This window comes from Fukomys damarensis, unplaced genomic scaffold (assembly GCF_012274545.1).
Source record: "Fukomys damarensis isolate Sample0158 unplaced genomic scaffold, DMR_v1.0_HiC HiC_scaffold_16, whole genome shotgun sequence".
NCBI lineage: Eukaryota > Metazoa > Chordata > Mammalia > Rodentia > Bathyergidae > Fukomys > Fukomys damarensis.
This window is the reverse complement of record NW_022900928.1, coordinates 71,758,293-71,782,429: the sequence shown is the minus strand read 5'-3', so window position 1 is coordinate 71,782,429 and position 24,137 is coordinate 71,758,293. Positions and strand designations below refer to the sequence as shown.

At 35.8% G+C, this 24,137-nt stretch overlaps 3 protein-coding genes and 3 pseudogenes across 5 annotated transcripts; all 6 read right to left on the bottom strand.

Annotated features, from left to right (window-relative positions):
- Positions 1 to 4,421: 4,421 nt before the first annotated feature.
- On the bottom strand, positions 4,422 to 13,461 carry LOC104854695 (olfactory receptor 150). Its single transcript, XM_010613279.1, has 2 exons — positions 13,422 to 13,461; positions 4,422 to 5,291 (listed from the first exon to the last, which is right to left on the bottom strand). The coding sequence occupies exon 2, from the start codon at positions 5,283 to 5,285 to the stop codon at positions 4,422 to 4,424; it is 864 nt and encodes a 287-aa protein (XP_010611581.1). The 5' UTR covers positions 5,286 to 5,291; positions 13,422 to 13,461.
- LOC104854712 lies at positions 7,885 to 8,822 on the bottom strand (annotated as a pseudogene).
- On the bottom strand, positions 9,447 to 10,383 carry LOC104854711 (annotated as a pseudogene).
- LOC104854710 lies at positions 11,002 to 11,939 on the bottom strand (annotated as a pseudogene).
- A 2,887-nt stretch (positions 13,462 to 16,348) lies between the features above and the next one.
- Positions 16,349 to 18,719, bottom strand: LOC104854694 (olfactory receptor 150-like). Of its 3 annotated transcripts, none has more exons than XM_010613277.2 (2): positions 18,520 to 18,719; positions 16,349 to 17,090 (listed from the first exon to the last, which is right to left on the bottom strand). In XM_010613277.2, exons 1-2 carry the CDS (start codon positions 18,714 to 18,716, stop codon positions 16,349 to 16,351), a joined length of 939 nt encoding a protein of 312 aa, XP_010611579.1. In that variant the 5' UTR covers positions 18,717 to 18,719. The 3 variants fall into 3 exon arrangements, with proteins under 3 accessions (XP_010611579.1, XP_033619895.1, XP_019061445.1); XM_033764004.1 differs by having other exon boundaries at positions 16,349 to 17,017; positions 18,447 to 18,716; XM_019205900.2 differs by having other exon boundaries at positions 16,349 to 17,093; positions 18,520 to 18,716.
- Positions 18,720 to 21,834: 3,115 nt separating this feature from the next.
- LOC104854709 lies at positions 21,835 to 22,773 on the bottom strand. The gene has a single exon (XM_010613292.2). The coding sequence runs from the start codon at positions 22,768 to 22,770 to the stop codon at positions 21,835 to 21,837; it is 936 nt and encodes a 311-aa protein (XP_010611594.1). The 5' UTR covers positions 22,771 to 22,773.
- Positions 22,774 to 24,137: the final 1,364 nt, after the last annotated feature.

The window sequence follows — 24,137 nt, the reverse complement described above, 5'->3', positions numbered from 1 at the left end:
AAAAAAAAAAAAGAATGAGAAATTAGATTAATTCATAGGAAAATGGATACATATTGAGATATACTCCTAAGTGAAATAAATAAGTCACACATGTGTAAATACCAGATAGTTTTTCTGCTGTGAACAAACTATAATAGTACATAAGATCCTAATGATATAATTGACAATGGGAAATAGTAAGAAAAGAGCTGAAGGTGAAGCAAAAGTGGGAAGGGTAGGGAAAAGGTAATAAGGGAAAAGAAAAAACATGAGAAAATGAAAAAATGGAAGAAAAGTGTTTGTAAATGGGGAGGCTAGGAAGGGGTGAAGGGAGGGCAGGGAGAAGGGGAAAAAATGTGAACCAAGATCTGTCATGTAAAGGTACAAGATCCCAATAATGAATGTAACTGTACTGTGTACCTTAAATGTACCAATAAACTCAATGTGAGAATAAATAAATAAATGGAATAAATTTTATTTTTTAAAAAGTGACTTGTTTTGAGCCACCGCTTTCACTGTAATGTTTTCATTATGCAGGATTTAAAATTTTAATATTTATTGACTTCCACTAACTGGGGTAAATATTAAGATTTACTTATAAATCAGGAATAATAAAAGAGAGCACACAAGTTTTCTATTAAGTAAATAATAACACATGTATCCAGTTAGAAATGATCTGACAATAACATGTACGTTATTTGAATTTGGAAGAGACAATGCACAAATATTTAGGATATCCTTTAAAGTCAATTTTCACATAAATGGGAGATTTCTTACTGTTTTACTTTCAGTTTTTTTGCTGATTTCACTTTGCAAAATGTCCATCAGGTTCAAATCATGTAGTAAAAATTTCAGTATTGCTTCTTTTAAATAACATTCCATGAGTATGTGTCTGGACAGATAAATAGGTAGTGAGATAGCACATGATTACTGCAGTTAATAATATAGTATTTTAGAAATTTGTTGAGAGCAAATTTTAAGCAATTTCATCTGCCCTAAATAAAAAATGTGAGATGATTAACATGTTAATCTTCTTGATGTTAATCATTTCACTGTTTGTATTTACACAAAACATTTTGTTGTATACCTTAAACATATCACAGGATCTCAAATGCCCAGAGGCAAATAAGAAAAAAAATGATAAGGGAAAACATATCTTCAATTTAAAACTGAGATAAAACTGGTATGAAAAAGCAACTGTTTAAAATTTTCACTTCAAGTAGGTAATTATACAGTCAGAAAATTTGTTTCTGACATTTCCTCATAAAAATTATGGGATAAAGCAACCTCATTTCAGAGGCTTTCAACAAATAGTTGCAATTATTTATTGTAATTTGAGTCCATGTAATGAAAAAGGCCCTTGTTCTACAATTTTGCTTTGATCAGAACAGATACAAAAGATTTTTTTACTTTTATTACATCTAAAATAAAGGTGAAAATAGCATAAAAGGTGTTTAGAACAAAGCAACACAGTTCAGGAAAATAATTAGGCTTACTGCACAGAAGGCAGTGCTTTGGAAGTCCTAAAATCTACCCACAATTTCATGGGGTCATAGAAAAACTGTTAATAAACTCATGGTTCCTAGAGCTGAACTTCCTGATTGTAAGGGTTGATCATTTATTATGTTTGGATGTTTCACAGGTTATAAAATCTCTACAAGTTTTGATTTTTACTATGTTGTCTGGACCAAAATCACTTTACAAAAGGTCCTGGAGATAACCTTAGCAGATTCAACCTCTTCTTATGTTTAAGACACTGAAGATACACTCAAATAAGCTTCAGTTATCTCATCTTTTAAGGAATGGTACCCCTGAGGGATAGCATAAGTATTAAGTAGTGTGATCCACTGAAAGTTCTAGGCAAAGTGCTTGACATTTCATGAAATCTCAACAATATATGATACTTTTATCATTACCATCTTACTCTTATTCTCATTTTGCTATTATTGAAAAATAAAACCAGTTCTCCTTTAGTACTCAAGCACTACTCAACCATAAAGAATGAGAAACTGGAGACATTTATCGCTAAGTGGAGAACACTGAGGCCATGCTCTTTAGTGAGATGAATAAGACGCACGTGTAAATACCATATAGTTTCTCCGATGTCATAAACTAAAAGTATAAATAAGGGTCAAAAAGTGTAATTGATATTGTATAATAGAAAGAAAAGGTCTAAAGGCGTAGGGCAAGTGGGAGGGGTAGGGGAAGAGGAAAGGTAAGAAGGGGAAAGAAAATGTATGAGAAGAGGGAAAAAATGGAAACAAAGTCTTTGTAAATAGGGTAGGTTGGAGGGGTGAAAGGAGACGAGGGAAATGGGGAAAAAATATGAAGCAAGATGCATCGCATAAAGGAATAAGATCCCAATGATGAATGTAACTATATTGTACACCTAAAATGTACCAATACAAAATATAAAAATATAAAATATAAAAATATAAAAAAAAGAATGTGAGCAATATTAGAACTCCAGTGAGTTTCATGCTCAGACCTTAAAAATTGAAAAATTCAGGAAATTTTTAAGAATTTAAAGTAATGTTCTAAAGTAGTATCTCAAAGGAGAAAAAACTAAGGCAGAAGAATAAACTGAGGTCACTAAAGCTTATATTTTCATCAATTCTACTAATTTTTCTTAGATTAATATGACATATTCTTGAAGTAGTACTTTTTAGAACATTTAAAAGTGTGCATTGAACAAAAGCAACTTTCACTCAGCTCCCAGGTAAATCTCTTTCTGATATTACTGGAGACCTGTAAGGACTGCCAGAAAACACTAAGGAGGAAAGGGAAAGGTTGATTTTCTTCTAAAAATAAAGGATAAATTTTGAGGAACAGTGAAGACATATGTGTCATTGAAATAACTTTTATACCAAACTGGTTGTAAGTAAAGTTTTTAATTGTTTTTATTCACTAGTAATTAAATGTTCAATAATTTTGAGACAATTTTACAATAAATTTTCTTAATTAAGTTTGCTTTGGAATAGTTTAAAATGTATTAAATGTGGAGTTTCAATCTGTTTAATAAAGTTATTTTTGCAATTAGATAAAGGTATCCTTTTAAGTTTTTATGATCACACACATCAGCACATACTAATTGTGTTGTTTAATGAGTTTCATGGTGGTGTTTTATACTAGCACTGATGCAGCTTTGATCACCTTCCTCAGCCCTTTTCTTATATTTTTCAGATTCCCCCTCTCAAGCATCCCCTTTACTCCCTTTGTAGACAATAATGGTACCTCTTCTCCTTTCATCTTTTTTCCATATGACAGAAAACATGTAACATTTGTCTTCCTTACACTGGGTGAAAGCCGGTGACCTAGTTTTGAATCATCTGCATGTGAAGGTCCAGTTTCCCCAACAGTATTTCTTCAAAAGCCTGACATTTCTCCATTTAGCAGCTTTGTTGAGATTCAGGTGGTTGAAGATGTGAGGATTTAGGTCTCGTATTCTGCTCCATTTATAGGCCTAATATCATGTTAATACCTGAGGGTTAAGTCACTATGGCTTTGTAGTCTGTGTTGGGATCACATGTTATGATGCTCCTAGCATTGTTCTTTTCAGTAAATAGAGGTGATAGTATCATCCCACAGCTGCAGAGCAAAGAATATTGTCTAGGTTTAATTCAAAATGCATCTAACATATCCATATGTTTTTATTATAGTCAGTATCTTCCAATATGCTGCTATTGACTTGTGGCTAGGAATGATTTTATCATGCATGCTAGGACTTCACGTTACCTAATTTAGTTTCACACACTTAGTAACTTCAGGGGTTGCAGTTTATGTAGTCAAAAGATAAAAATTATAAATCACCATTTCAGATAGGTTTGCAAATATACTTAGCATAAAAAGCTAGGAACATAAATATTGAGAAGATAAGATCCTGAGCAAATATATTTATTTGGTGAATAAAGATGGAAAAGTACTGCATTAAAGAGCCATGTTCAGCAAAAAGCATGTGGAAAAACATAATCATGTGGAAGCATTTAAGGGGTTTAAAATTGTGTATTAATAAAAAATTAAGAGACATATAGCATTAAAGAAAGTATTATATGCTGCTTTTACTATACATGCAGAGTTGTGGATGACTGATAGGCACTATGATTACTTTTAAAACATGGAAGAAATAAATTTTAGAATAAAAAAACTATGTGAAGGTGATAGCAATAATTTTGGATGGAAAGATTATGGGCTCTCTCAGAAGCGTCTTTTCCATATGTGGCATCTACTTTAAATCCAGCCCTACCCTTTTACCTTCAGATGTTTTGTTCAAATGAGCACCAGCAGTAAACTCATGACTTGTGAACATACACTGCTGTCTCTCCTTTTGTATCAAAACTACAGAAATTATAGATTGTCACTAAAGCAAAAATACTTTCTTACAAGAATTTTCTTTGTTCAAAGGAATTCTTTAAGGCAACTTTTACATCCCTATTCTTCAGGCTCTAGATCAGGGGGTTCAGCATGGTATAAAACACGGAGGACACTTTCCCTTGGTCCGTGCAGCTGACTGATAAGGGCTGCGGGTACATGAATGACAGAGAACCAAAGAATACAGCAACAGCTGAGATTTGGGAGCTGCAAGTGCTGAAGGCTTTGGACCTGCCCTCAGTGGAGCAAATGCGGAGGATGCTGGCGATGATGAAGACATAGGAGGTAAGTATAGTCAGGGTTGGGAGGAAAATATTAAATGTACTTAAGCACAGAACTACCAACTCATTGATAAAATTACTAGAGCAGGAGAGCTTCAGTAGTGGGAAAAGATCACAGTGGTAATGGTTTATTACATTACCCTTGCAGAAATCCACTCTCAGCATGCAGACTGTGTGAGCTGTGGCACCAATCAAGCCCATGCTGTACACCCCAGCAACCAACCAGCAGCATACTTGAGAAGACATAGTAAAATTATAGAGCAAGGGGCTACAGATGGCCACATAGCGGTCATACACCATTGCAGCCAGCATGTGACATTCTGATATAACAAAAACCGAAAAGAAGTAGAGTTGCGTCATGCATTCTGGGTAAGAGATGATATTCTTTTCTATCACAAAGTTCATCAGCATTTTGGTGGTAATGACAGTGGAATAGGAGAGGTCAATGAAGGATAAACTGCTGAGAAGATAGTACATGGGGTTGTGCAAGTGAGAACTGAGCCTGATCAGGGTGATCATGTCCAGGTTCCCCACCACTGTGAACAGGAACAGGTAGATTCCCAGGAAGAGCAGGAAGAGGGGCAGCTGGAGCTCTGGTTTCTCTGTTAACCCAACGAGGATGAAATAAGTCACTGTGGAACGATTTCCTCCTTCCATTTCCTTCTGGGAATTTCATGAAAGAAGAAAAGAAAAGAATTGAATAATTTTTTTGTGCCATCACACAATAAAACATTGAACATAATTCTATCTTTTTCATCCTTGTATCTCCAGATCTCAGCCACCTTCTCATCTGGGTCAATTGTCAAAGACCTTGAGATCTCAGAAATATAAAACATGTAAATAAATATCAGATAGAACTATTTATATTTCTCTGCTATAGTACTGGTTATTTTTTATTTTTATTTTTATTTTTTGGGACCGGCGATTGAACTCGGATTTTTGCTCTTGCACGGCAGTTCACCGAACAGCTGAGCTAAATCTCGGTCCAGTATTGGTTATTAATAGCAACTTTGTCCCTGAATATAAAAGGCAGGAGTTAGCACTTCCTCTTTTTTAACTCATATAAGTTTGTACATATAAAATATACGGAATTTATAAAAAAGAACTATAACAAATACGTAAGAAATTAATCAAAGAAATCTATTGTGTTTTTACACACTTAAAATGAGCGATAAAACTCCATTTTCAGTAGTATCCAAAAAGTAATAAAATGCTTTGGAATTAATTAAGGAAAAGAAACATAAATCATTAGGCATATAATTATAAAACATCATCAAATGGAAGTAAAGTTCTTCATAAATGGACAATCATCCACACCCATGAATGAAAAAATACAACACCGTGAATATCTTAACACTTGTGAACTTGGTCTACTTCTGAAATTTGGTGCAACCCTAACAAAATTTCAGCTGTGTCATATGGAGATATTAACAGCCTAATCAAAAAATCATACAAAAATAAAAGGAGCAAGAAGCAAGATTAATTATGTAAAGGTACAAATTTCCAACAATGAATGTCATTATATGACATACATTAAATGCAGTAATAAAATTATTTTAAAAAATAAATGTACACAACAAAAAAAATTTATGAATTTGAAAAAAAAAAGGAACCCAGAGTAACCCTAGCAAATCTGGAAGAGAAAGACAGAATTGGAGATTTCATATTTCCCCTTCTGAAAATGTAATATGAAGTCACAGTGAGCAGGACAATGTAGTAACAGGAGGCAATGACACAGCAGACACACACATGTAGAGTAATGTGAGATGCTATAACTCAATTGATACAAATGCTGCTGGAACAATTAGAAGAGTAGAGATAAAAGTTTAATTTGTACTTCTTTCTCTAATCTTCCACTCTCATTTATTCAAAATAGATCATAGGACTGAATGTAAGAGCTATTTTCTAATGATATCAGGAAAATACATCTCACCTTTTATTTGGGAAAGGTTTCTTAAAATATACGCCAAAGAGGAAACTGTCTTAGGAATCTGAACATAAAAATTGAAAAATTTGTGCTGTCTTGAAACCTATATAAAAGTTGAAAAGAAAACACACAGAAAATGTCAAACTGTTCTCAAATGCTGTATTCGAGGAGTAACATATTCAGTAGATATGTAGTACGGTTTCATCTTGAGTATTGAAATACCCACTGCCTAGTCTTTGTTGCCTAGAATTGTTTTTGCTATTCTAGGTCTCTTCTTCTTCCAGATGAATTTTTTAATTGTTTTCCCAAGGTCTGAAATATACCTTTGGAATTTAAATTGGGATTACATTGAATCTATATGGCCATTTTGGAAGTATGGCCATTTTCACTGGTTCTTCCTACCTAGGAGCAAGACATATTTTTACATTTTCTGACATCCTCTTTGATCTGTTTTTGTAGAATAGAAAGCGAGATTTTTGTAGCAGAGGTATTTGTCATTAGACAGGAAAAAAATTCTGTCAACTTTAAATTTTCCATGTGAATGAGGAGCCCGTATGAATTGAATACAAAGTGAATATAAATTCTAAATCATAGATACTATACATGTGGGTGGAAATATTTTTAAAAGTTATATTTCCTTGGAATATTAGAAAAGGAGTATAGAATTGTCAGGAAATTAATGGTGGTAGCATCATCATGAAAACGTGACACATATACACATATAATAATGTTTCTAACAAACATGTAACCGTTTATTATTGTCTATGTCTTTCAATATGTTGCTATCTGCTTCATGGTAGGAACTGTTTTATCTCCCGTATTATGCCCACATATTACCTAACACAGTCGTACACACATTTTAAGTATCAGGGGCTATATTTTCAATATTCCAAATGATAAAAATTATTTACTTTAGAGATCACATTTTCAAAAATGTTCAGAAATTAATTTAATTTAGAAAGCTGGGTATATAAACTATTGACACAAGAGAATGTAAAGCAAACATCTATTTCCTTAATTTATGTATGTATTATAAACAGAAGAGCCATATTCCATACACATAAAGCATAATCAATAATATGGAGGCATTTGAAATTTATAAAGTTAACATATAAATTGCTCTGGGTAGGTAGATTCTAGGCCATCCCAGAGAACCTCTGTCCTATGTGGGTTTTAGTCCATCAATTTACCTGTAACCTTGGTACTTTGAGTGTGAATAATTAAGTACTAGCAGAAATTAAAAGATTTGTGGACATATGTTGCTGTCTCTGGATTATTTTCTTACCACAAATGCAGAAATAAATTTTTGTAAGAGTAAAATACTCTACTTCATAGAAAACTTCTTTTTTCAAGAACCTTGTTTAGAGCAAAACTAACATCCTTGTTCCTCAGGCTACACATTAGGGGGTTGATCTTAGGCACAAGAATGGTGTAGAACCCTGAGGAAACTTTCCCTTGGTCCATGGAGCTGACTGATGAGGGTTGCAGGTACATGAATGCAGCAGGACCAAAGAACATAGCAACAGCCAAGATGCGGGAGCTACAAGTGCTGAAGGCTTTGGACCTGCCCTCAGTGGAGCGAATGTGGAGGATGCTGGATATGATGAAGACATAGAAGGTAAGCATAGCCAGAGCCAGAAAAAGAATATTAAAAGCACTTAAGCCCAGAACCACTACCTCATTTATAAAAGTACTTGAACAGGAGAGCTCCAGTAGCGGGAAAAGATCACAAAAGTAAAGGTTTATTACATCAGCTGTGCAAAAATCCACTCTCAGCATTCAGACTGTGTGAGCTGTGGCACCAACCAAGCCCATGCTGTACACCCCAGGGACCAACCAGCAGCATACTTGCGAAGACAGGGTAACATTGTAAAGCAAGGGGCTACAGATGGCAACACAGCGGTCATACACCATTGCAGCCAACATGTGACACTCTGATATAATAAAAATCAAGAAGAAGTAGAGTTAATGATGCATTCAGGGTAGGAGATACCATTTTTCTCCACCACAAAACTCACCAGCATTTTGGGGGTAACAACAGTGGAAAGGCAGAGGTCAATGAAGGATAAACTGCTGAGGAGATAGTACATGGGGGTGTGCAGGTGAGAATTGAGCCTGATGAGGGTAATCATGCCCAGGTTACCCACCACTGTGAGCACATAGATTCCCAGGAAGAGGAGGAAGAGAGGTAGCTGGACCTGTGGTTTCTCTGTTAACCCAGCTAGGATGAAGTAAGTCACTGTGGAATGATTTTCTTCAGTCATTTGTTTCTGCTTATCTATCTAGGAAGTGAGACACATTTTGAAATAGGTAATTATTATTGTCTATGTCTTTCAATATGTTGCTATCTGCTTCATGGTAGGAACTGTTTTATCTCCCGTATTATGCCCACATATTACCTAACACAGTCGTACACACATTTTAAGTATCAGGGGCTATATTTTCAATATTCCAAATGATAAAAATTATTTACTTTAGAGATCACATTTTCAAAAATGTTCAGAAATTAATTTAATTTAGAAAGCTGGGTATATAAACTATTGACACAAGAGAATGTAAAGCAAACATCTATTTCCTTAATTTATGTATGTATTATAAACAGAAGAGCCATATTCCATACACATAAAGCATAATCAATAATATGGAGGCATTTGAAATTTATAAAGTTAACATATAAATTGCTCTGGGTAGGTAGATTCTAGGCCATCCCAGAGAACCTCTGTCCTATGTGGGTTTTAGTCCATCAATTTACCTGTAACCTTGGTACTTTGAGTGTGAATAATTAAGTACTAGCAGAAATTAAAAGATTTGTGGACATATGTTGCTGTCTCTGGATTATTTTCTTACCACAAATGCAGAAATAAATTTTTGTAAGAGTAAAATACTCTACTTCATAGAAAACTTCTTTTTTCAAGAACCTTGTTTAGAGCAAAACTAACATCCTTGTTCCTCAGGCTACACATTAGGGGGTTGATCTTAGGCACAAGAATGGTGTAGAACCCTGAGGAAACTTTCCCTTGGTCCATGGAGCTGACTGATGAGGGTTGCAGGTACATGAATGCAGCAGGACCAAAGAACATAGCAACAGCCAAGATGCGGGAGCTACAAGTGCTGAAGGCTTTGGACCTGCCCTCAGTGGAGCGAATGTGGAGGATGCTGGATATGATGAAGACATAGAAGGTAAGCATAGCCAGAGCCAGAAAAAGAATATTAAAAGCACTTAAGCCCAGAACCACTACCTCATTTATAAAAGTACTTGAACAGGAGAGCTCCAGTAGCGGGAAAAGATCACAAAAGTAAAGGTTTATTACATCAGCTGTGCAAAAATCCACTCTCAGCATTCAGACTGTGTGAGCTGTGGCACCAACCAAGCCCATGCTGTACACACCCCAGGGACCAACCAGCAGCATACTTGCGAAGACAGGGTAACATTGTAAAGCAAGGGGCTACAGATGGCAACACAGCGGTCATACACCATTGCAGCCAACATGTGACACTCTGATATAATAAAAATCAAGAAGAAGTAGAGTTAATGATGCATTCAGGGTAGGAGATACCATTTTTCTCCACCACAAAACTCACCAGCATTTTGGGGGTAACAACAGTGGAAAGGCAGAGGTCAATGAAGGATAAACTGCTGAGGAGATAGTACATGGGGGTGTGCAGGTGAGAATTGAGCCTGATGAGGGTAATCATGCCCAGGTTACCCACCACTGTGAGCACATAGATTCCCAGGAAGAGGAGGAAGAGAGGTAGCTGGACCTGTGGTTTCTCTGTTAACCCAGCTAGGATGAAGTAAGTCACTGTGGAATGATTTTCTTCAGTCATTTGTTTCTGCTTATCTATCTAGGAAGTGAGACACATTTTGAAATAGGTAACTATTGTCTGGACAATGAAGCATGAAACATAATTTTATTCTTTTTTCCAGGTATCTCCAATTTTCTGCCAACTTCTCACCTAAATATATCAACAACCTTGAGATTCCCAAGGTACGTGTAAATATATAGCACACAGAACTATCTGTTTTTCTGTTTCATTTTGTAAGAGTGATTTTTGATATCAAGTTATTGAACACTCAAAATATAATTTCTACTAATTAATTTGATGTGTTCTGCTGACCATTCTATTTCCTTAATTTATGTATGTATTATAAACAGAAGAGCCATATTCCATACACATAAAGCATAATCAATAATATGGAGGCATTTGAAATTTATAAAGTTAACATATAAATTGCTCTGGGTAGGTAGATTCTAGGCCATCCCAGAGAACCTCTGTCCTATGTGGGTTTTAGTCCATCAATTTACCTGTAACCTTGGTACTTTGAGTGTGAATAATTAAGTACTAGCAGAAATTAAAAGATTTGTGGACATATGTTGCTGTCTCTGGATTATTTTCTTACCACAAATGCAGAAATAAATTTTTGTAAGAGTAAAATACTCTACTTCATAGAAAACTTCTTTTTTCAAGAACCTTGTTTAGAGCAAAACTAACATCCTTGTTCCTCAGGCTACACATTAGGGGGTTGATCTTAGGCACAAGAATGGTGTAGAACCCTGAGGAAACTTTCCCTTGGTCCATGGAGCTGACTGATGAGGGTTGCAGGTACATGAATGCAGCAGGACCAAAGAACATAGCAACAGCCAAGATGCGGGAGCTACAAGTGCTGAAGGCTTTGGACCTGCCCTCAGTGGAGCGAATGTGGAGGATGCTGGATATGATGAAGACATAGAAGGTAAGCATAGCCAGAGCCAGAAAAAGAATATTAAAAGCACTTAAGCCCAGAACCACTACCTCATTTATAAAAGTACTTGAACAGGAGAGCTCCAGTAGCGGGAAAAGATCACAAAAGTAAAGGTTTATTACATCAGCTGTGCAAAAATCCACTCTCAGCATTCAGACTGTGTGAGCTGTGGCACCAACCAAGCCCATGCTGTACACCCCAGGGACCAACCAGCAGCATACTTGCGAAGACAGGGTAACATTGTAAAGCAAGGGGCTACAGATGGCAACACAGCGGTCATACACCATTGCAGCCAACATGTGACACTCTGATATAATAAAAATCAAGAAGAAGTAGAGTTAATGATGCATTCAGGGTAGGAGATACCATTTTTCTCCACCACAAAACTCACCAGCATTTTGGGGGTAACAACAGTGGAAAGGCAGAGGTCAATGAAGGATAAACTGCTGAGGAGATAGTACATGGGGGTGTGCAGGTGAGAATTGAGCCTGATGAGGGTAATCATGCCCAGGTTACCCACCACTGTGAGCACATAGATTCCCAGGAAGAGGAGGAAGAGAGGTAGCTGGACCTGTGGTTTCTCTGTTAACCCAGCTAGGATGAAGTAAGTCACTGTGGAATGATTTTCTTCAGTCATTTGTTTCTGCTTATCTATCTAGGAAGTGAGACACATTTTGAAATAGGTAACTATTGTCTGGACAATGAAGCATGAAACATAATTTTATTCTTTTTTCCAGGTATCTCCAATTTTCTGCCAACTTCTCACCTAAATATATCAACAACCTTGAGATTCCCAAGGTACGTGTAAATATATAGCACACAGAACTATCTGTTTTTCTGTTTCATTTTGTAAGAGTGATTTTTGATATCAAGTTATTGAACACTCAAAATATAATTTCTACTAATTAATTTGATGTGTTCTGCTGACCATCTCTGATTATTTTCTCAATTCCACTCGAGACAAAAATATCCTTTTTCACTAAAACAGCAGCATCCACAAAAAAACTTCACTCAATTTTACACATAATGGTGAAAGACTAAAGATTTTATCCTGCATTACTGAACAATAAAAGCCCACTCCCATGTTTTCATTCCACAGTATACCAAAGGATCCAGCTAGAAAAATTTACAGTAATTTAGTCAAAGTGGGTCTTATGAATAAATAAAAGATCTACGGCTCTTAAAAACATCAGAAAAAAACTACTAGACTAAATATTTGTAACCTTGGCTTTGATGATACTTTCACAGATGATATGCCAAAAGCAGAAGCTAAAATTAGAAAAAACAGTAAATTGTACATCTTGAAAAATGTAAACATTGTGCTTTAAAGAACCCCTTCCAGAAAGTTAAAAGCAGCATATAAAACCAAATTTTTTCAAATTATTTAAATGAAGAAAAACTTGTATTCAGAATGCATTTTAAAATTTCTTACAAATTAACAGTTTAAAGAATGTCATGCAGTTTAAAAATGGCCCAGTATCTGAATAAACATTCTCATGTTTAAGATATATAAATTTTTGATAAGAAATGAAAATATTTTCAAGGAAATGCTCTCAACTGTGCAATTGCCTACATAAGAAAGTAATATTTAGATTTGCATCTATGTCAAATTGTATATAAACATACATTTAGAGCAAATTTAACAGTGACAACATAAGCAAAATGTTTACTACGTGTGTTCAAAATAAATAAATGATGTAGATTCTCCATTCCTTAGAATTTTACAGTCTAGATGGAGGCAGAGAGGCAGAATAGACAATGAAACAAATAACACGGTGAGGCAGATCTACAGGAACAAAGCTATCATGGTAGCACTGCAGAAGGGGGTCAGTGAAGCCTGCTGAAGAGAAACAAAATGAAGTTTTCTTTGCAACAAGTACCATGTGACACAGCTGACCCACAAAGCACATTTGTTAGACATTGAATTTTAACTCATGATATCCCTGTAGTTTCTCTTCTCCTATTAGCTCACCCCATACAATCTCATGTACTAAAATCCTTTTAGCTGAGATCTCTGATAGAGAAATTCCAGTTAATAGGACCATTTACTGTCTGGACATAAACATGTCCCTTATGTTCATAGGTGGTGCATACTAAATTTAGTATTTTAGGAGTCACTTACCTGCTTTCCTTCCAGATTAATTTGCAAACTCAACGTAATGTTGGACAGTGCCTTACAAAGTGTAAGTCTCAAAAATGCACTTGACAAAATGTTTGAAGAAGTTTAGAGATAAATTAACAAACACTCCAAGGAACAGAGTAAAGCCTTCACCTCCTAGGATAAAATATGAAAAAGAAGTGTTTGCTATAAATTCAATCTGTGGATGACAGAGAGATGCTAAAGGAAGCTGCCCTCAGCAGGAAGTGTGGCTCTGAGCAGGAGAACTCGGAGAGACAGATCCTTTGTCATCTGCCTCTTTATTAACATTGGGAGAGAAAGGCAGGAAAAGAGTCTGGGATTTTAACAGTCAAGGACATACATCTTCTGCTTCTTAGACAGTTCAGTATTTTATGCTTTTCTTCATTACTCTGAAGTGAAAAATAATTTTGATAATGTGAGGAGGTGATAACCCAAAAATAGCTTTTGAGTTCCTGATCCTGGTATCTGATGAGACTGATGCCCAAAGACATTTGGCCTTCTGCAAAGTAAGTTGATGTGACAATTTCATATACTGAGTGTAAAAGTCTAATTAGGAGCAAACAATGATAATGAACCCCCACTAGAATCTTTTCCCACAAGTATGGACTCTGGGGAAAAGAAAGGAGAGTTTCCCTTTATTGCCATTCATCCTCAAATATGCAATATTGTAACATATGCATAATTTAGTTCTTCTTAGAACATGAATTTTAAAAAGCCATATAGCTTCCCTGGTGTGATGAACTAAAAGTATAAATAAGGATCAAAATGTATAATTGATATTGTGTTACAGGAAGAAAAGGTCTAAAGGTGTAGGGGAAATAGGAGGGATGGGGAAAAGTAAGAAGTGAAAAGAAAAAATATGAGAAAAGTAAGAAAAATTTTAAAATGGAAAGAAATCTTTGTAAATAAGGAAAGGTGGAGGGGTGAAAGGAGACTAGGGGAATGGAGAAAAAATAAGAGGCAAGATGCATCGTGCAAAGGTAAAAGATCCCAGTGATTAATGTAACTGCATTGTACACCTAAAATATACCAGTACAAATACATACAAAAAGAATGTGCGCAGTATCAGAACTCCAGTGAGTTTCATGCCTAGACCTTAAAAATTCAAAATTTCAGGAAATTTTTAAGAATTTAAATTTCTAAGGTATTTCTAAGAATTTCTAAGGTATTATGACACATTCTTGAAGCAGTACTTCTTAGAACATTTTAATCTGTGCACTGAATAAAAGCAGCTTACACTCAGCTCCCAAGTAAATCTCTTTCTGATATTACTGGAGACCTGGGAGGACTGCCAGAAAACACTAAGGAAAGAGGAAAGTTGATTTTCTTCTCAAAATAAAGGAGAAATTTTGAGGAATGGTAAAAACATATGTGTCATTCAAATAACTTTTATACTAAACTGGTTATGAATGAAGTTTTCAATTGTTTTTATTCACTAGTAATTAAATGTTGAATAATTTTGAGATGATGTTACAGTAAATTTTCTTAATTAATTTTGTTTTGGAATAGTTTAAAATTTGTTAATATGTTTAATAAAGTTACTTTGCAGTCAGATAAAGACATACCTTTATGTTTTCATGATCACACACACCAGCACATATTAATTGTGTTGTTTAATGAGTTTCACGGTGGTGTTTTATACTAACACTGATGCAACTTTGATCACCTTCCTCAGCCCTTTTCTTATATTTTGCAGATTTTCCTTCTCAAGCATCCCTCTTACTCCAATTTCAGACAAGAACAGTCTCTCTTCTCCTTTCACATCAACTTTTTTTCCATACAACAGAAAACATGTAACATCTGTCTTCCTTACATCAGGTGAGAGATGATGACCTAGTTTGAATCTGCAAGTGAAGGTCCAGTTTCTCCAGCACTATTTCCTCAAGAGCCTGACATTTCTCCATTCATCACCTTTGTAGAGATTCAGGTGGATGAAGATGTGAGGATTGAGTTCTAGGTCCTGTATTCCTCTCCATTTGTAGGCCTACTTTCATGTTAATGAGGTTTAAATCACCATGGCTTTGTAGTCTGTGTTGGGATCACATATTATGATGCTCCTAGAATTGTTCTTTTTGGTAAATAGAGGTGATAGCATCATCCCAAAGATGCAGAAAAAGAATATTGCCTAGGTGTAATTCAAAATACATCTAACCTATCCATATGTGTTGGTTATAGTTACTATCTTCTAATATACTACTATTGGTGTGTGGCTAGGTACAGTTTTATCATGCACGCTAGGATGTCATGTAACCTGATTCAGTTTCACACGCAGTAATTTCAGGGGTTGTATTTTATGCATTCAAAACATAAAATTTATTTTTTTATAAATCACAATTTCAGATAGGCTTGCAAATATACTTACTATAAAAAGCTAAGTACATAAAATATTGAGAAGATAAGATACTAAGCAAAAATATTTAGTGAACAAAGATGGAAAAGTATTGCATAAAAGGGGCCATGCTCAGTGAAAAGTATGTGGAAAAGCATAATGATATGGAAGCATTTTAAATATTCAAGATCATATATTAATAAATGAAAAAAAGAAGAGATATATAACATTAAAGAAAGGGTTATACCTGCTTTTAAATATAGGTGTAAGTTTTTGATGATTAATAGATAGCAATGCTCTGATTATTTTTAAAATACTGAAGAAATAAATTCCATAATGAAAAAAAAAACTACGTGAAGGTGATAGAAATAACTTTGGATAGAAAGATTGTGGGCTGTCTCAGAACTGTCTTTTCATATGTGGCACCTACTTTAAACCCAGTCCTACTTTTGTACCTTCAGATCTTTTGTTCAAAAGAGCACCAGCAGTAAACTCATGACTTGTGAACATACACTGCTGTCTCACCTTTTGTATCAAAACTACAGAAATTATAGGTTGTCACTAAAGCAAAAATACTTTCTTACAAGAATTTTCTTTGTTCAAGGAACTTTTTTAAGGCAACTTTTACATCCCTATTCTTTAGACTATAGATCAGGGGGTGCAGCATTGGAACAACAGTAGTATAAAACACTGAGGACACTTTCCCTCGGTTCATGGAGCTGACTGATGAGGGCTGCAGGTACATGAATGACAGAGAACCACAGAACACAGCAACAGCTAAGATGCGGGATCTGCAACTGCTGAAGGCTTTGGTCCTGCCTTCAGTGGAGCGAATGCGGAGGATGCTGGATATGATGAAGATATACGAGCTAAGAATGGTCAGGGCTGGGAGAAGAATATTAAATGCACTGAAAAAGAGAACTACTACCTCATTGATAAAAGTGCTAGAGCAGGAGAGCTCCAGTAATGGCAAAAGGTCACAGAAGTAATGGTTTATTACATCAGCCTTGCAGAAAAGCACTCTCACCATACAGACTGTGTGAGCTGTGGCACCAACCAAGCCCATGCTGTGCACCTCAGCAATCAACCAGCAACACACTTGAGAAGGCATGGTAACATTGTAAAGCAAGGGGCTACAGATGGCAACATAACGGTCATAAGCCATGGTAGCCAACATGTGACATTCTGAGATACCAAAAACTATGAAGAAGTAGAGTTGAGTCATGCATTGAGGGAAGGAGATAACATTCTTTTCCATCACAAAATTGACCAGCATTTTGGGGGTAACAATAGTGGAATTACAGAGGTCAATGAAGGACAGACTGCTGAGGAGATAGTACATGGGGGTGTGCAGGTGAGAACTGAGACTGATGAGGGTGATTGGTTCCCCACCACTGTGAGCACATAGATTCCCAGGAAGGGCAGGAAGAGTGGCCGATGGAGCTCTGGTTGCTCTGTTAACCCAGCAAGAACAAACTCAGTCACTGTGGAATAATTTCCTTCTGTCATTTCCTTCTGGGATTTCTATATAGGAAAATAAGAAAAATTTTGTTATGGGTGTTTTTGTTCCAATAATGAAGTATAAAATAAAATTTTAGCTTTTTCATCCTTGTATCTCCAGTTCTCTTCTAGATCTTCATCTATGTTATTTGAATGAACTTAAGATCCCATATATATTAGAAATGCAAATAAATGTCATGGAGCATGGTCTCTATTGTTTGTGGCCTGCTGTAAGTGTGGCAATCAGTAATATTCCATCCTTGAACATCCAAAGAAGAATTCTGATAATTTATTTTAGGTTTTAAGGTGCCATATGAAATTATTTATAATCCTTTTGTATTAAAGTTGTGTAAAATAAGAACAGTGATGTAATATTACATATAATTACAGAAGGAGATACATTAGGTTTAGCGTATCAACACCAGATGATCACAAATTACAATCTGCTTGAGCATCTAGTAGGATGCGAAGGCTGAAGTCCAGGAAGTCTCACTGGAGTCGTCCGTGAGAGCTCATGTTAGCAGGCTGATGAGACATAATGGAAGGCTGAAGAAACTGGAAGTAAACGTCCAGAGGTAGCAGCAAAGATTGGAGCTCTTCCAGAAGGAAGCAAGCAGTTCTTTCCATTTTCACCCTCTCTGGGCTACAAAACTAATTAGAAATCAAGGCCCACATCCTGGTGGGTCTTCTCCCCTGTGTTTTCTGGCTTGCATGTCAATGGTCCAGACACAAACACAGACTTTTATTTATAAGCCAGGTGGTTCTTATTCATGTCAAGTTCACATGCCACGATTATAATCACTTCTCTTATCTTCTCTACAAAGAAAATAATATTTTATATTAAAGTAACAACAGAATCCAAAATATCCCCATGGTCAATAGTGCATTTTATGATGGACTCAGCTTCTTCCCCGATGACACTGAGAAACACAAGTGGTCCACTTCCTGACTTTCATTCAACAATATCTAGAGGGTCTCACTAGGGCAACCGGGCATCAAAATGAAATTAAAGGTGTGTGTATTGGAAAGGGAGAGTTAGTTATTCCTTCATCTATTTGCAAAGAGCATATTCTTATACAGACAAAATCTGAATGAATCTATGAAAAAGACTATTAGAAGTAAAGTTAAGCAAAGTTGAAGAAGTAGAGTTGAGTCATGCATTGAGGGAAGGAGATAACATTCTTTTCCATCACAAAATTCACCAGCATTTTGGGGGTAACGATAGTGGAATTACAGAGGTCAATGAAGGACAGACTGCTGAGGAGATAGTACATGGGGGTGTGCAGGTGAGAACTGAGACTGATGAGGGTGATCATGCCCAGGTTCCCCACCACCGTGAGCACATATATTCCCAGGAAGGGCAGGAAGAGTGGCCGATGGAGCTCTGGTTGCTCTGTTAACCCAGCAAGAACAAACTCAGTCACTGTGGAATAATTTCCTTCTGTCATTTCCTTCTGGGATTTCTATATAGGAAAATAAGAAAAATTTTGTTATGGGTGTTTTTGTTCCAATAATGAAGTATAAAATAAAATTTTAGCTTTTTCATCCTTGTATCTCCAGTTCTCTTCTAGATCTTCATCTATGTTATTTGAATGAACTTAAGATCCCATATATATTAGAAATGCAAATAAATGTCATGGAGCATGGTCTCTATTGTTTGTGGCCTGCTGTAAGTGTGGCAATCAGTAATATTCCATCCTTGAACATCCAAAGAAGAATTCTGATAATTTATTTTAGGTTTTAAGGTGCCATATGAAATTATTTATAATCCTTTTGTATTAAAGTTGTGTAAAATAAGAACAGTGATGTAATATTACATATAATTACACAAGGAGATACATTAGGCTTAGCGTATCAACACCAGATGATCACAAATTACAATCTGCTTGAGCATCTAGTAGGATGCGAAGGCTGAAGTCCAGGAAGTCTCACTGGAGTCGTCCGTGAGAGCACATGTTAGAAGGCTGATGAGACATAATGGAAGGCTGAAGAAACTGGAAGTAAACGTCCAGAGGTAGCAGCAAAGATTGGAGCTCTTCCAGAAGGAAGCAAGCAGTTCTTTCCATTTTCACCCTCTCTGGGCTACAAAACTAATTAGAAATCAAGGCCCACATCCTGGTGGGTCTTCTCCCCTGTGTTTTCTGGCTTGCATGTCAATGGTCCAGACACAAACACAGACTTTTATTTATAAGCCAGGTGGTTCTTATTCATGTCAAGTTCACATGCCACGATTATAATCACTTCTCTTATCTTCTCTACAAAGAAAATAATATTTTATATTAAAGTAACAACAGAATCCAAAATATCCCCATGGTCAATAGTGCATTTTATGATGGACTCAGCTTCTTCCCCGATGACACTGAGAAACACAAGTGGTCCACTTCCTGACTTTCATTCAACAATATCTAGAGGGTCTCACTAGGGCAACCGGGCATCAAAATGAAATTAAAGGTGTGTGTATTGGAAAGGGAGAGTTAGTTATTCCTTCATCTATTTGCAAAGAGCATATTCTTATACAGACAAAATCTGAATGAATCTATGAAAAAGACTATTAGAAGTAAAGTTAAGCAAGGTGATACAATTGAAGATCAATGAATAAACTCAATTTTATTTTACACACTTTTAATGAAATTCACATTTCATGAAGGGATTAAATGCTTCTTAATAAATAAAAGACCAAATCAAAAGATGGACATGTGAAATGAATAGATTCTTTACAGAAAAAGTACAAATGGGCTATACGCATATGAAGATATCTTCCAGATCAATGTTTAGTAGAGAAATGGAGATTAAGCAGCAAAGAGATTGTATTTTAGTCCAGAAAGAATGTCTATGTAGCAGAAATCAAATTATAGCAAGTGCTGGTGATGCTGCAGGAGAAATAAAGAAAGCTTCTACATTATAGAAATGAGAATGGAGAGTCCTCAAAAAACTAAACTAGATATTTCATTTGACTCAGCCATTCCTCTTCTAAGTATCTTCCTCAACATATTACAATGCTACATATGTAGACATGTTTTTAGCATACAATTCATAATACCTAAACCTTGGAACAGGCTTATATGTCCATCAACAGATGAAAAAGAAAATGTGGTTTTTAAACTCAATGGTATACCACTCTGCAGTAAAGAAAGAGAATTACTCTGCCAAGCTTGAGTAATTTGTAGGAAAATGAATACACTTTATAATGTTAAGTGAAGTGAACCATACTTACAACTTGATTATAGTGTGATGTCTCTTATACTAGAAATGCAAAATATAAATAAAGAGCAAAATCAAAGTTAAGTAACAAGGAGTAGCAAGAAGTGATCAAATGAGGAGTGGATCAAGAGATTCAAGGAAAGAGAGGAGAGGGAAACGACATGAAAAAAGGAAATTAAAATGTGTTGTATACATTTTTCAACTCCGCACAAGAATATAAACATGAAATACTGAAAATATGTATTAACTAAAAAGAAAGCATGAAATCACACTTAAAATCAGCAACATTATTCAGTGGTACTAAGATCCTTCATAGGAAAGGCATCTCTTGTTGATAAATTACAAGACTCTATATTGCAAAAGTTACAATCCTCTCCAAATGGATCTACAAATGCAATGATATCTCTATAAAATCCCTACTCTATTATGAAGAGATAAAGTCAGATCACCCCTAAAATCCCTATGACCAGAAAGCTAGAATAATCAAAACAAAGTTGAAAGATCAATATGAAGCTGGAGTTATCATATTTCCTTATCTGAAAACTTATTGCAAGAGTGATCAAGATGGTGCAGCAGTTTTAAGTATAGACATACAGATCAATAAAATAGAGTGGACAGACCAGAAGGAAACTCAATTTATGAAAAATTGAATTGTTATATGAGAGAATTACCCATCAACTGGAGATTGGATAAAGAACATGTGGTTTTTCCACAAAATGGAGAACTATTCAGCCATAAAGAACAAAAAATTAGAGACATTTATAGCTAAGTGGATGCACATTGAGGCCATACTTTCTGGCTAAATGAATAGGACACATTTGTGTAAATGCCATATAGTTCCTCTGGTGTGATAAACTAAAAGTGTAAATAAGGATCAAAATGTATATTTAACATAGTGTAATAGAAAGAAAAGGTCTAAAGGTGTTGGAGAATTGGAAGGCGTAATGGAAAGGAAAGAAGGGAAAAGAAAAAATATGAGAAAATAGAAACATGGAAACAAAGTCTTTTTAAATAAGGAAGGGTGGAGGGGGTGAAGGGAGACCAGGGGACCGGGGAAAAAATGAGAACCAAGACCTGTCATGTAAAGATACAAAATCCCAATGTGGAATGTGACTGTGTTTTATATCTAAAATATACCGATAAAAGTATTTTTTAAAAAGAATCTTTCATTTTATTCTTCATATATCCCTTGATATAATGATTGCAATACAGATTCAAATAAAGTAAACTGGAAGGAAATTTGGTGATGTGATAATAGGCATGCATTGTTAATATTTTAAAAACTTAAAAAAATAAACCTAATAAATTACATACCCTGAAAAACAGTGGTATGTTTCTAATATGACAGTGTAACATTTATTCTATTCATGAATATGTCGTCCTGTCCAGAATTTTCATCAGGGAAGATTTGACATCCTTATTCCTGAGGCTGTAGATTAGGGGGTTTAGCATAGGCACAACAGTAGTATAAAACACAGAGGACACTTTCCCTTGGTCCATGGAGCTGACTGATGAGGGTTGCAAGTACATGAATGCAGCAGAACCAAAGAACATAGCAACAGCCAAGATGTGGGAACTACACGTGCTGAAGGCTTTGGACCTGCCCTCAGTGGAGCGAATGCGGAGAATGCTGGCGATTATGAAGACGTAGGAGGTAAGGATGGTGAAGGTGGGAATCAGGATGTTAAATGCACTTAAGAACAGAACCAGTAATTCATTTATATAGGTACTGGTGCAAGATAGCGCTAAGAGTGGGTAAAGATCGCAGAAATAATGGTTAATCACATTTGTCTGACACAAAATGAGTTTCAACATAAAGCTTGTGTGAATTGTAGACCCAGTGATACCCAAAATATAAACCCCTGCTGTGAGGCAGAAGCAGAGGCGGTAAGACATGATGACTTTATAAAGCAAGGGGCTACAGATGGCCACATAGCGGTCATACGCCATTGCAGCCAGCATGTGACACTCTGCAATAGCGAACACAGAGAAAAAATAGAGCTGAGTTATGCACTCTGAGTAGGAGATGATGTTCTTCTCCATCACAAAATTCACCATCATTTTGGGGGTAATGACAGTGGAATGACAAAGGTCAATGAAGGACAAATTGCTGAGGAAATAGTACATGGGGGTGTGCAGGTGAGAACTGAGCCCAATGAGGGTGATCATGCCCAGGTTCCCCACCACTGTGAGCACATAGATTCCCAGGAAGAGCAGGAAGAGGGGCAGCTGGAGCTCTGGCTGCTCTGAGATCCCAGCCAGGATGAACTCGGTGCCTGTGGAATGGTTTCCTGCTGCCATGTCCTCTGTGTGATTTCTGAAGGGGAGAAAGACTTGGTTGTTGAAGGTACTACATTATTCTTTTCCATTTACATAAGATTTTCTTATATTTCTAGTTAAGAATTCCCCTGATCTCTATATGATTATGTTACAATTTAAAAACTAAATGAAATGACACACAGTTGGTAGTCTCAATAGTAGTGTCGTATACATTTTCGTATATTGAGCTTCTACTTCGTTTTATCCATATTTTCATGCCCATAAAAGGTTTTTTTTACATTGAATAGGGTTTTTTTCCCTCTCCTCTATTTATACATATTATATTAAAGAGATTCACAATTAATTTCTTAAATTTTCAATATTTTCCACTATTTGATAAGTTCAATTGAATATCTGTATAATTCAAAGAATGAAATAAACTAAAAACAAACAGAATGGACAACAAGACAAAAAAGAAATGATAAGAAAAATAAAGATAGATTAAAAAGAAGACAAGAACAATTGTAATTTGAAAATTGTACTTTTAAGCAAACAGTACCCTGTATACACAAACAGATGCCCAAGATTATAATGCCCTATTTTATCTTCCTGGAAACTCACTAAAATAAAATAAAATAAAAGTAAGTGATTAAATAAATGAGAGAGAGAGAGAGAGAGAGAGAAGCTTCCTAAGAATTTTAAAGATGTAATTGGGCCTCCTTCTTCTCTCCTGTAAACTGAGTCCATGAATTTCTTCTGGTACCATAGATTCATAAATTCCACAGGCTTCCACACCACAGAGAAACAGCACTATTATTTGGGTCATATGACTAAATTTCAAACACACGCAAAGGGTCTGCATCTAACTTACCCCACTAAGTGGTGACTGACAGACACTAAAAATGAACATCTTAGGTAACTGCCTTGAGGACACAACCCAAAACACATAAAAGCCCCACCCCATACCAGAATATGCCTCATTGTTCAATGCTTCCACTTCGTTTTCTCTGAGTGTGTACTTATAACTCTACCTAATTTCTCTAACTCTACCTGTCACTGACCCGTCCTGAAAAGCTTTTCTGAGATGAAGTCAGAGATTCTACAGCCTTCTCCATGGGTCAAGTTCAGGTCTCCATCTGTTCTTCTGGAGGACTTCCTGGAATTCCTTCTGGTGATATATTACACAAAAGGACATATGTTAGGGCCTACATTTTAACTCACATGACACCTTCAGTTTTTTCTTCTTCTGTCACCTTATAGGAAACCCACCTTAATAATTTAATCCCCTTTTTAAAGATCTTTCACAGGGAAATCCCTATGAATGAGACCATTTTCAATCTGCCCATCTGCATATTTCTTATGGTCACACATGGCATGTGCTTAACTCTTTATTAATTATTAAGTCATCC

Coding starts and splice junctions, on each gene's coding strand:
- LOC104854694 (XM_019205900.2), bottom strand. CDS start 18,716: ATGACAGAAGGAAATTATTCCACAGTGACTGAGTTTGTTCTTGCTGGG. Junction 17,094..18,519: donor TACTATCTCCTCAGCAGTCT/GTCCTTCATTGA, acceptor CTATCTCCTCAG/CAGTCTGTCCTTCATTGACC.
- LOC104854709 (XM_010613292.2), bottom strand. CDS start 22,770: ATGGCAGCAGGAAACCATTCCACAGGCACCGAGTTCATCCTGGCTGGG.
- LOC104854695 (XM_010613279.1), bottom strand. CDS start 5,285: ATGGAAGGAGGAAATCGTTCCACAGTGACTTATTTCATCCTCGTTGGG.